General features: G+C 46.7%; 1 protein-coding gene across 1 annotated transcript in view; it reads left to right on the top strand.

Annotated features, from left to right (window-relative positions):
• dnah1 (dynein, axonemal, heavy chain 1) overlaps positions 1-12,239 on the top strand; it is a 393,587-nt gene that overhangs the window by 45,679 nt on the left and 335,669 nt on the right. Inside the window, exons 10-11 of the mRNA XM_063068377.1 lie at positions 815-1,026; positions 2,602-2,900. Of these exons, the coding sequence (XP_062924447.1) occupies positions 815-1,026; positions 2,602-2,900 (511 nt within the window). The remainder of the gene's footprint in view (positions 1-814; positions 1,027-2,601; positions 2,901-12,239) is intronic.

The raw sequence follows: 12,239 nt of genomic DNA, 5'->3' as shown, positions 1-12,239 counted from the left end.
ATATTTAATTACTAGTTCTAATTTTTTTTGTAATGATATCCTATTAACCCGACCACTTGTGATTTCTGCAAACATGTGATTGCCTCTTGTTTTCTTATTTTATTACAAACACTGTGTATATTGTACTATAGTTAGGTTAAATTAATCTTAATAGGATTTCTATCACTTAATAATTAGTCAACTTTTAGGCTACTTTTCAATGAATCTTTTGGTCCCTTGAGCTGAGTATCAATTCTTTCCTATGTTCATTTTTTCTGTTCTATCTGTATTTAAACTATTTGCTAGATCCCTCACATTTTTTATTGATTTCTATTTACCTATTCTAAAATGACATATCCCATCATGGTTCAGGTTCAGCTCTAACAAGTGATCAAACTTCTTCCCATCATAAACGTTCATAATGGGTGATAATCTTCAGTTTTCCATTTCCTATACCCATTCCCATGAGCCCTCCCCTTACAACCACAGGAATTGCCCACCTTTGTCTCTTCTTTCCCACTAGCTAGGATCACAATTGCAGTTTTCAGGTGAAATCATGGTTTACTTGGGTTTCTTCGAACTTAGTGTATTTTGTTTTCCTCATGTTGTAGTCTTCTTAACAGTGAACAATCTAAATGCAATTGGGGAACCACATTGCAGAGCATCCCTAAGTATGAATTCAAGTTTCCTGTTGCCTGTCACATTAGATCTCCATCCCATTCCCACACAGAATATCCGCCTTCATTGCGGCAACACAACTCAACTTCACTTTGAAGAATAATACCACATCTTTCTACTGTGTAATGAAAATAATGATGTTCTTTTCTCTCTTCAGGGCTTGTACAACTCCCAGATTATTCATTTAATCAAATGAAAAAGGCATTTTCCTTTAACACCCTGTTGACGAAACCGGAAGTGATAGTTGCCTTGTGTAAAGTGCATGCTGAATGCAACAAAGTGGCAGCCATGTCTCTTTTTTTTGTAACCTTCATTAAAACTGTCCGATTAGAAGAATTTGAACAGATTCAGTCCCAGGCACATGCACAGGTACTGGCTTAGGCAGCATCATTTCTTTTTGTTAGTTTTAGTAACCATTTGATTGATGATTGTTGAACAAAACCAAAGATACTAGAGATATCAAAGTCTGAGGGTCTTTGATATTGAAGTCCGGAAGTCGTAGCCCGATGCTCGAAACCTGAAGGCCTTTCCTGGAGATGGAGGGTCATCTGTGTGGGTGGGCGGGAGAGAGGAAAGGGGCCTGTTGTTGCTGTTTTGTTGCTTGTTGCATTCTGTGTTGTTCTGCCAAGCACTCTGGGCATGCTATATTGGTGCCGGAATGTGTGGCAACATTTGTGAGCTGCCTCCAGCACATCTTTGGGTGTGTTGAATGTTAATGCAAAAGACGTATTTCACTGTATGTCTCAATGTATATGTGATACATAAATTTGAATCTGAATCAAAGAACACTATGTATTGCCTTTTTTCTTTTCGATAGTAGGGTGGCTAGAAATTGAAAATAAGTAAAACTTCAGATGCTGGATTCTGAAACAAAAACAGAAAAACTGCAGGAAGAGCTCAGCTATTCAAGCAGCCTCTGTGGAAAGAGAAACCAGTTAACATTTTGGGACCCTTCCCCAGATAAATGGTTGTTAGGGTCATGAAAATCTGGAGCAGCTCTCCAGTAACGTGGAAGTTCTATTGGCTAGATGTAAGAGGATGTTTATAGAATTGCTGAGTGGGTGAGAAATTAGAAAATCAATTTCAATTCAGATAAATGGCAGAGGGAAAAGAACAGCATGAATCATGGAATTACCGCAAGTATTATTGCAGGTCACCAAGGTCCTGTTTATTTCTGTAGGTGAAGAAATGAAAAGCAGTTAAGTCTATACCTAATCTTGCGTTAGATCACACTAATAGAAAAGGAAATAGTAAAGGCTGCTTCTCAGTGTTTTTAATACAGAATTCTAGTATTATTGATTTCCATTCACTGATTGGACATGCTTTCTGAGGTCCTCTTGCACCTCTTTTGTGTTTTGAAATGCAGTTAAGTTAACCTATCACACCCCCGCCCCCCCCCCGCCATTTGTTCCTCAACCCCAGCTAGCACCTGACAACTTTTGTCAAGTGGAATGGGCTCCAAGCAGTGAGTAATCGTTGGGACAAAGACCTAATGTCTTGCTCTGAGGACATCCTGATAAACTTTGACCACTGTAAGAGTCATTTTATGTCAGACAATCGTATGATAAAGTGGGGCTTGTACAGAACGTAAGTATTTGTTGTCACAGGTCTTCATCAGGAATGGTCTGTATCTGCACTTTGCTGTGTAAAGTTGCTAAATTGTCTAAGTCTCTGAAGATCAACATACCGTATATTTTACATGTATTATTATTTGACAATAGAGCTAAAGGTAGATAGTAAATTTGAATCCTGTGCAAGCTTTTTTCATGTATTGCCTGTTCAAATGTGCATGATACATCAGACATCAAGGGAGATAGCAAACGCCAACCAGTGGAACTTGTTCAACGCCGGGGTAGGCCACCTGCACAACTCCTGCTGTAATGTAAATTTTCCATGTAATATAGTGTTTGGTCTCATAACTTAGTTGTTCTAATTGAATTTCAGATACAATTATTTCTCAGTGATAGCTGGATCAACACATTGAAGAAAGTTCTACGTAGTAGCCTATGGGATGTTCGGAAAGGTTGGTTTAACTTGCGTGAATCTAACTGGGAGGTTTATCGCAAATCCAAGCTGCACATGATGATGGAAATGATCAAGTATAACCTCCAGGACTCCCTCCGATACCTTGTGCAAGATTCCTTGGTTAACTACACCCAAATGATCCTCGATGGCTGCTATAGTTTCCTCAACTGCTCCGAGGGTATGAAATGGGGTGAAGACCTCATCAACAGCAATTTCAAGTAAGATTCTAAAAATAAATAGCATGTAAACTCTGCATTTTCTTGTTATTGTTAATGTACAATACAAAATATACAGTTTAAGTATAGAAGCAATTAAATATCAATAATATTCTAACCATTTTTCTAAATGATAGTATTTGCTGGAGGTTTTTTTTGTTCCTTACTGTTATCTGTTTTCTTTGTAATGCTGCTTCTCTCTCTCTTCTGTTACTTCTGCACTTTGCTGAGAGAAGTTAGCCTGGGGACGCTGCAATGTCTGTATACATATATATACATGGTTGAAGTGGTACATTAACTATAATATCCCTAAATGTAATGTGAGGTTTGATTTGGAGATGCCTAATTTTTTTCAGTCCAGTAGTGTTGCCAATGCCATTCTTCAACTGGTCTCTGATTCTCTCCAGTTGTTTCTTAAAATCTTGTTGTCATTTTGACTTTTTGTCCAACATCAAAGACTAAACTTTTGTCCTGTGCCTCGGTGTCTCCAGTGAGGTTCAGTTTACAAATTTTCGTTGATACTGTGGCGAGCATTTGGTCCATGATGATAGACAGGAAAAGTTTGTTTAGCTCACCTGCCGCTTTTATTGTGATAAGCACAGAAACAGACCGAGCACTCTGACCTGGGGAGAGAACTACTCAGTCACATACAGATGGGGGGTGGGGGGGGGAAGATTATTACACACCCTGGTTACAGTCAGGGTGACCCACAAACACACATGCGAATAACTGTATAACCCGAGCTAAAGTGGAACAATAAATTAACTTGAGCATTTCACCATAATTCCACGAATGCATTTTTAAACAAGAACAATAAATAGCACTGGCTGCTAGAAATGCTGCAGTGAGCTGTCAACCATGACCCCAGAGTACCACACTGCCCCCACCTGGGTGGTCACCCATCCCTGGCAACCTCAGAATCCACAATAAAGTCCCAAATTCCCTATGGTGGTCGACGCCGCTGCCCGCGGTGCTGGAGGGTAACTGGAGCCCCTCCCGCCAGGGAGGCACTGTTTGGTGAGGTAAGAGGCAGGGCACCCAGAGTGTCACTTCCTTCTTTCAGCCTCTCTGGATCAGTGGTGACCAAGGACTGATACGGTGCCAGCTGGTGCCTGTGCAGCACGACTGACTTCCGCTACTCAGGCAACTGCACTTGATGTGCCACATCGGAGGTGTGGTCGAGCACCTTTCCCAGCCCCTTCCAGTGGCTTCCAAGCTTGGGGGATAGTCCCTTCCTCTGGGTGGAGCAGCAGACCCATACTTAGTCACCCGCAGTGAAGTCCTGTCCCCGGCTGTGGGCATCATAAGCCCATTTTTGGCAGCTGTTAGCTGTGCTTTGTTTCTGCTGAGCCATATCACGAACAGCCCACAAGCGCCCCTGAGGTGCTGCAGGTACTCCAACCTGGCCTCCCCAGGAACCTCTGGCTCAGGAGGGGGGGCCAGACACCAGATCCACCAGCATGTATAGTTCCCAGCCGAACGTGAGCACAGCCAGCGTACACCTGCTGCTCTCCTGACCTGCTGTCCGGTATGACCACAATACTAAGGGTAGGTGGCAATCCAAATCGCGCTGCCGCTGGCTAACAAGGATGGCAAGCTGCGTAGCTAGGGTGTGGTTAAAGCGCTCCACCAGCCCATCACTTTGCGGATGAAGCAGGGTGGTCTGCGTTTTGGTGATTCCCAGCCACTTGCAGACCTTGCCAAACACCTGCGCCTCAAAGTTGCAGCGGTTTGCTGTGGAGTTCCTCAGGGGCACTGAAGTGACAGAAGAACTCCACCATGAGTCTCTCAGCGCTGGTGGTAGCGCTCTGGTTCACGACCACGTACGCCTCTGGCCACTTCGTGAAGTAATCCATGGCCACTAGAACATAGCAGTTCCTGGTGTTGGTGTGGGGAAGGGGTTCGGTGTTTCCACCCCTACACGCTGCATTAGCGCCTTAGACTGGCGGCCTGGCCCCTTCTGGAACGTGCACCCATTGCAGCGGTGCATGAACAGCTCCACATCCTGCTTGCTCCCAGGCCAGTAGAAGCATTTGCACAGCTTGTCCAGCATCTTTGCCACTCCAAAAATACCAGCCCCCTCCGTTTCACTGACTGCACCACTGTGGCGTCCTGGAACAGCACCTTGTTGCACACCTCCTGTGTGCCCCACTGAGAGTTTAGGGCTTTGGTCTCTGGATCCAGGGCAGTCATCTGTCCAGCCCAGCCACTGTCTCACTCTCAGCCATCCCCTCACCTGGGCCAGCATGTGATCAGTCTCCTGCTCGCCGCTCAGCTGCTGGTGTTCAATGGTGGGGAGGTCTCTGCCGGCTGCCACCTGAAGTGTCGCCTCCGCCTCTTGCTCCTGGCTCCGTTCCTGTAGCTCCGATGCCTTCCGATGCCAACATTGCTCTGATGCCTTCCGGTGTGATGCAGTAACTTAAAATCATAGTTCTGGAGAGTCCCCAGCCACCGTGCCAGCTGCCCCTTGGGATTGCGGAAGCTCAATAGCCAGGTCAGTGATGCATGGTCCATATGAAGCAGGAACAATCGGCCGAAGAGGAAGGGGCGGAAGTGGTGGGGGCCTGGACCACAGCCAAGAGCTCCCAGCGGGTGACACAATGGTTCCATTCAGAGTGGCTCAGGGTGCGGCTGAAGAATGCCATAAAGCGTCCTCCTTGGTGCCCCTCCTGGGACAGCACTATGCTGAGCCCCCCATTGCTGTGTCACCAATGAAGAGGCGTGCTGGATTAGGGTACGCCAGTACAGGGGCTTGGGGAGTGCAGCTTGGAGCTGATCAAAGGCAGCAGCACAGGTGTCAGTTCAGATGATGGGCCTTTTCTTCTTCGTGTGCTGGTGCAGGGAACTGGTGACAGTAATATGATGCCAGACCTAGGAACCTGCGAAGTTCGGAGACATCGCAGGTGGAGTGGGGAGTGCGGGAGGATGGGTGGGATAGGCCAATCCTGACCGCTGCCACTTTCTCTGGGTCAGTTGCTACTCCTTCCGCACTCACCACATGCCCAGGAACTCTATCTGGTGATGTAGCAGGCAGCATTTTGCAGAGTTGAAGTGCAGGTTTGCCTAGCGGATGGCAGCAAAGACCACTTCCAAGTTCCGCAGAGCATCATCAAAAATGACGGCTTGTCCAGGACATCGTCCAAATTGATGATACAGTAACTCCATGAAATGTGAGCCAGCACATCAGTCTCTCAAATGTGGCTGGGGCATTACCCAAGCCAAACAGCATTACCTGGAAGTGCCACTGCTCTTGACCACCGGCAAAGGCAGTCTTGGGCGGAGTCTCCAGGACCAGATCCACCCACCAGTAGCCACTGCAGATATCGAGAGAGCGGAACCAGGTCAAACGCACGATACAGTCCAGGGCATCATCAATTTGAAGCAGCAGCTGGGAGTCCTTTTGGCTCACCGCACTGAGACGGTGATAGTCTAGGCAGAACCGCCACGACCCATCTTTCTTCCTGACCAACACCACTGAGGCTGCCCATGGGCTGTCGGAGGGCTTGATAAAGCTAGCTGCTACGATCTCTTTGATCTGCTGCTCCACTGCCTGGCATTTGGCAAGGGGCTGCATGCAAATGGACTGGGTGTCCCCAGTGTTAATGTGGTGTTGGACCAGCCCAGTGCATCTGCAGTCCTTGCTCCTGGCTGCAGAGATATAGAGGCAATGGTCCAGGAGGTCCTTCAGATGCTGTCATTGGTCCTGATCCAAGCCCTTGCCGCAGTTCTCTCACTGCCTGGATGGCCTTGCTGGAGGATACCGCAGTAGTGCTGTCAATGCGGCTGCTGATAATGGGCATGGTGAGTTGCACTGGAGTGCCCAGTGGTGGTTGTTGCTGTGCCCACCTGGTCCGTTTCCTGGAGCTGCCCTGCTGAAGAGCCATGGCTTCAGCAGTGAGGTAGAGTGTTGACCCCAGCACATCTCCTCACGCCCACGCAGCAGGACAGCAGGTCTAGGCCAATGATGCAAGATTCCCGGAAGTCAGCTTGTGCTCCACTGTGTTTATCGCCATTGTGAGGCACTCTTTCCTCTCATCGCCACACAGTTGCCAGTGACCATAGCCAGCTGAACTGCCATTATGGGGATGGCTGGTCTGTGTTGGGGAGGACACCTGGAAGGTTGATGGTGATGGTTCACCAACACATGACATCTGATGCCCTCCACCACGCAGTCCACATATAGGACTTGCTCTTTACCCAAATGGCCCAACAGCCGAGGGATTCTGCTGGAGGTCTTGAGCGCCATTTCCCTCATGGCACCACCTGGCTGTGAGGCTGTGGCATGGCGCTGAAGTGGGGCAGTTCAAGGCCACATGGCCTGCCTTGCCATGTGATTGCTCTGCAAGGCCAGCGCGCTGCTTGTCTGACCTGTCTCGCAGACTACCTCTTGTCAGTTTCCTCCTCACCTCAACGACACAAGCCCAGGCTCGTGGTGTGCGGGGCAACACAGGGGAGGGGCTAAAATTGCTTCTGCCCTCAACTCATTTCCTGGGTCTTAAGGCGCTCCATCTGATGTCATAGATCTTCAATTTTGCTGTCAATTTCTAATCCCATTCTTGACATCAATGTGGTGAGAATTTGGTCCATGATGACAGATGATAAAAGCTCGTTTAGCTCAACTGCTGTTTTTATTGCGATAAGCACAAAAACAGACTGAGCGCTATGATCTGGGGAGAGAATAACTCGGTCATATACAGATGGGGGAGGTGATTATTACACACCCCGGTAACAGGCAGGGCGACCCACAAACACACAAGTGAATAACTGTATAACCCGAGCTAAAAGGGAACAATGAATGAACATCTCACCATAATTCCATGAATGCATTTTTAAACAAGAACAATAAGTAGTGCTGGCTGCTAGGAATGCTGCAGTGAGCTGTCGACCATGACCCCAGAATGCCACAACACTGTTCCCGAGAAATATCCTAGTGCCTTTAAAGGTTCTTTATAAATGAACGCGACAATGGAAATGATCAAGGATAATGCCCAGGACTCCCATCAGTAATATCTCAAGCACTCAGTAGTCCTAACTCAACTGGCCATAGAGTCTCGGACTTTACCATGGTCCTTTCTCCACTGATATCTCCTGCATCATTATGCATATCCTAATCCTCTCCTAGTTGGCTTTTCATGGCTTTTCTTCCATAATTGATATCTTATCCATCTGCTGGTCTCTATTGTACAAAGTAACTAATCTATATTGGTTCCTGATTCCGCAACAGTTTGCTTAAAGTCTTATTCCAATATTCATATGGCCTTGGTCTTTTCTGTCTTTTTACACCAGATGGAACAAATTGGAGAGCACAATGAGCTACAGGTTAAGGGGGCCTTCTGTTTCAATGAGTAAGATCATGTTTGAGATTCACTTTCCATCTTTCACCATATCCTTTAATACACCCAGTGTAAATGTCTATAGGTTTCTACCTTGTAAGCTTGTAACTGAGAATTCCAATGATTTATTACCTTCTGAAACAATTCCCAATCTCAATCCCAAAAAGCTGATTCCTGCACCTGGGTTCCCTAAATTGGAATAAACTCCTGTCAGCATGTACCTTTCCACCCCTTTGAAGAAACTGATAGATCATAGTCATAGTCATACTTTATTGATCCCAGGGGAAATTGGTTTTCATTACAGATGCACCATAAATAATTAAATAGCAATAAAACCATAAATAGGTAAATAGTAATATGTAAATTATGCCAGGAATTAAGTCCAGGACCAGCCTATTGGCTCAGGGTGTCTGACCCTCCAAGGGAGGAGTTGTAAAGTTTGATGGCCACAGGCAGAATGACTTCCTATGACGCTCTGTGTTGCACCTCAGTGGAATGAGTCTCTGGCTGAATGTACTCCTGTGCCCAACCAGTACATTATGTAGTGGATGGGAGACATTGTCCAAGATGGCATGCAACTTGGACAGCATCCTCTTTTCAGACACCTCCATCAGAGAATCCAGTTCCATCCCCACAACATCGCTGGCCTTATGAATGAGTTTGTTGATTCTGTTGGCGTCTGCTACCCTCAACCTGATGCCCCAGCACACAACAGCAAACATGATAGCACTGGCCACCACAGACTCGTAGAACATCCTCAGCATCATCCGACAGATGTTAAAGGACCTCAGTCTCCTCAGGAAATAGGGACGGCTCTGACCCTTTTTGTAGACAGCCTCAGTGTTCTTTGACCAGTCCAGTTTATTGTCAATTCGTATCCCCAGGTATTTGTAATCCTCCACCATGTCCACACTGACCCCCTGGATGGAAACAGGGGTCACTGGTATCTTAGCCCTCCTCAGGTCTACCACCAGCTTCTTTGTCTTTTTCCACATTAAGCTGCAGATAATTCTGCTCACACCATGTGACAAAGTTTCCTACTGTGGCCCTGTACTCAGCCTCATCTCGCTTGCTGATGCATCCAACTATGGCAGAGTCATCAGAAAACTTCTGAAGATGACAAGACTCTATGCAGTAGTTGAAGTCCAAGGTGTAAATGGTGAAGAGAAAGGGAGACAAGACAGTCCCCTGTGGAGCCCCAGTGCTGCTGATCACTCTGTCGGACACACAGTGTTGCAAGCACACGTACTGTGGTCTGCCAGTCAGGTAATCAAGAATCCATGACACCAGGAAAGCATCCGCCTGCATCGCTGTCAGCTTCTCCCCCAGCAGAGCAGGGCGGATGGTGTTGAACGCACTGGAGAAGTCAAAAAACATGATCCTCACAGTGCTCGCTGGCTTGTCCAGGTGGGCGTAGACACGGTTCAGCAGGTAGACGATGGCATCCTCAACTCCTAGTCGGGGCTGGTAGCGAACTGGAGGGGATCTAAGTGTGGCCTAACCATAGGCCGGAGCAGCTCCAGAACAAGCCTCTCCAGGATCTTCATAATGTGGGAGGTCAATGCCACTGGTCTGTAGTCATTGAGGCTGCTGGGGCGCGGCGTCTTCGGCACAGGGACAAGGCAGGACGTCTTCCACAGCACAGGAACCCTCCGGAGCCTCAGGCTCAGGTTGAAGACATGGCGAAGTACTCCACATAGCTGAGGGGCACAGGCTTTGAGCACCCTGGTACTGACACCATGCGGTCCTGCAGCCTTGCTTGGGTTGAGACGTTTCAGCTGTCTTCTCACCTGTTCAGCTGTGAAGCCCACCGTGGTGGTTTTGTGTGGGGAAGGGGTATAGTCATGAGAGCAGGGTGGGGGACTGTGAGGAGGGGTAGGAGGGGAGAGTGGAATATGTGTTGGTTGGGGGCCGACAACAGATGGCTCACGTGGGGGATGGGCAGGGGCCACAATATTTTGTTGACATCACCTTCAATTCTTCTAAACTTAATGGAATTTTTTCATCATTTCATAGGGCAACTCTCTTATCCTAGGAATCAATCTAGGGAGCTCTCATTGGAAGTATATTCTTCTTTCGATAAAGAGAGCTCCACATAGTGCTCATAGTACATCGAAGTCCTGTATAATTACAGCCAGACATACTTATACATCAACACCACCATGAAATAAAAGGGGTTTTTTTTGTCCAACTGTTTACTGCAATGGCACATTGAATCTTTTGGGGATTTCTCTGAATAGAAATATTTCTCATCTTTTAAAACATAATTTACATTTCTTCCTACCAAAGTTAAAAATGTCACCTCCACATTATATGATTGTAACAGGCACTTTGTTGAAACTCCGACGTCTTAGAACATAGAGCATAGAACAGTACAACACAGGAACAGGCCCTTCAGCCCACAGTATTGTGCTGAACCAATTAAATTAGGAATCAAATGGCGATCCAAACCAATCTCTTCTGCGTATACATGTTCATATTTTTCCATTTTCCTCACATTCATGTGTCTATCTAAACGTCTCTTAAAAGACTCTAATGCTTTTGCCTCTACCACCACCCTAGGCAGCTCATTCCAGATATCAGATATCCACCACTCTCTGTGTAAAAAAAACAACTTGCCCCTCACATCTTCTTTGAAATTATCCCCTCTCACCTTAAATGCATGGCCTCTGGCATGAGACATTTCAATCTCTTGGATAAAGATATTGCCTGTCTACCCTATCTATGACTCTCATAATTTTATAAATTTCTATCAGATCTCACCTCAGCCTCTGTTGCTCCAGAGAAGACAAATTAAGTTTGTCCAACCTCTCGTTATAGCACATGCCCTCTAATCCAGGCAACGTCTAACCCTTTCCAAAGCCTCAACACCCTTTCTATAATGGGAGACCAGTACTGAGGCCTTCCATTAATCGTGGTTGACTATGGATGTTGCGTCTTATAGCAGTCTACATTGTCGCAGTCGGTCGATATGCAAGCTGGTATGCAAACCAGGAGAGCACAATATGGAGAGCAAGCTGTTACCAATGCAGCAGACTCCTCCTCGCCACACAGCTGATGAATCCAAAGGAACGGCAGAGGCCAATACAGGTTGGAACCAGCGACATCGCAGGAACTCAACATCAGCTTTGAACTCAATGTAGGGCAGCTAGGATATTGGTTCCTCTCCAGTTTAGGAGCAACCTGTCCCTGCCCCAGAAAAGGTTTCAATTATTAAAGAACCTGAAACCCTGCCCCGCACCAGTTCCTTAGCCAATCATTCATCTGTGCTATAAAACCATTCCTGTCTTCACTAGCACGTAGCACTGGGAGTAATCAGAGTTTACTACCTTGGAGGTCCTGTTCTTCAGCCTTTTTCCTAACTTTCTATGTTCACTGTGCAGGACCTCTTCCCCTTTGTACCTATATCATTGGTGCCAATGTGCACCATGACCTCTGGCAGCTCACCCTCCCTCTTAAGAATATTTTGAAGCTGCTCTGAGGCATCATTGTCCCTAGCACCTGGGAGGCAACACAGCATCCTAGTGTCTCTTTCATGGCCACATAATCTCCTGTCTATCCTCCTAACTATCTTCCTAACTATTGTGACTATCGGGTCATATTCTGCATGGAGGCCGGTGACCAGTGGTGAGCCTTAGGGATCTTTTCTGGGACCCTTATTCTTCATGATTTCTATAAATGACCTGGATGAGGAAGTGGAGGGATGGGTTAGTAAATTTGCTGATGACGCAAAGGTTGGGGGTGTTGTGGATAGTGTGGAGGGCTGTCAGAGGTTACAATGGGACATTGATAGGATGCAAAACTGGACTGAGAAGTGGCAGATGGAGTTCAACCCAGATCAGTGTGAGGTGGTTTATGATAGCAGAATATAGTATTAATGGTAAGACTCTTGGCAGTATGGAGGATCAGAGGGATCTTGGGGTCTGAGTCCTTAGGACACTCAAAGCTGCTACGCAGGTTGACTCTGTGGTTAAGAAGGCATATGGTGCATTGGCTTTCATCAATCGTG

The sequence above is a fragment of the Mobula hypostoma genome, chromosome 15 (assembly GCF_963921235.1).
Source record: "Mobula hypostoma chromosome 15, sMobHyp1.1, whole genome shotgun sequence".
Lineage (NCBI taxonomy): Eukaryota > Metazoa > Chordata > Chondrichthyes > Myliobatiformes > Myliobatidae > Mobula > Mobula hypostoma.
This window is presented reverse-complemented; position numbering and strand designations above follow the sequence as displayed.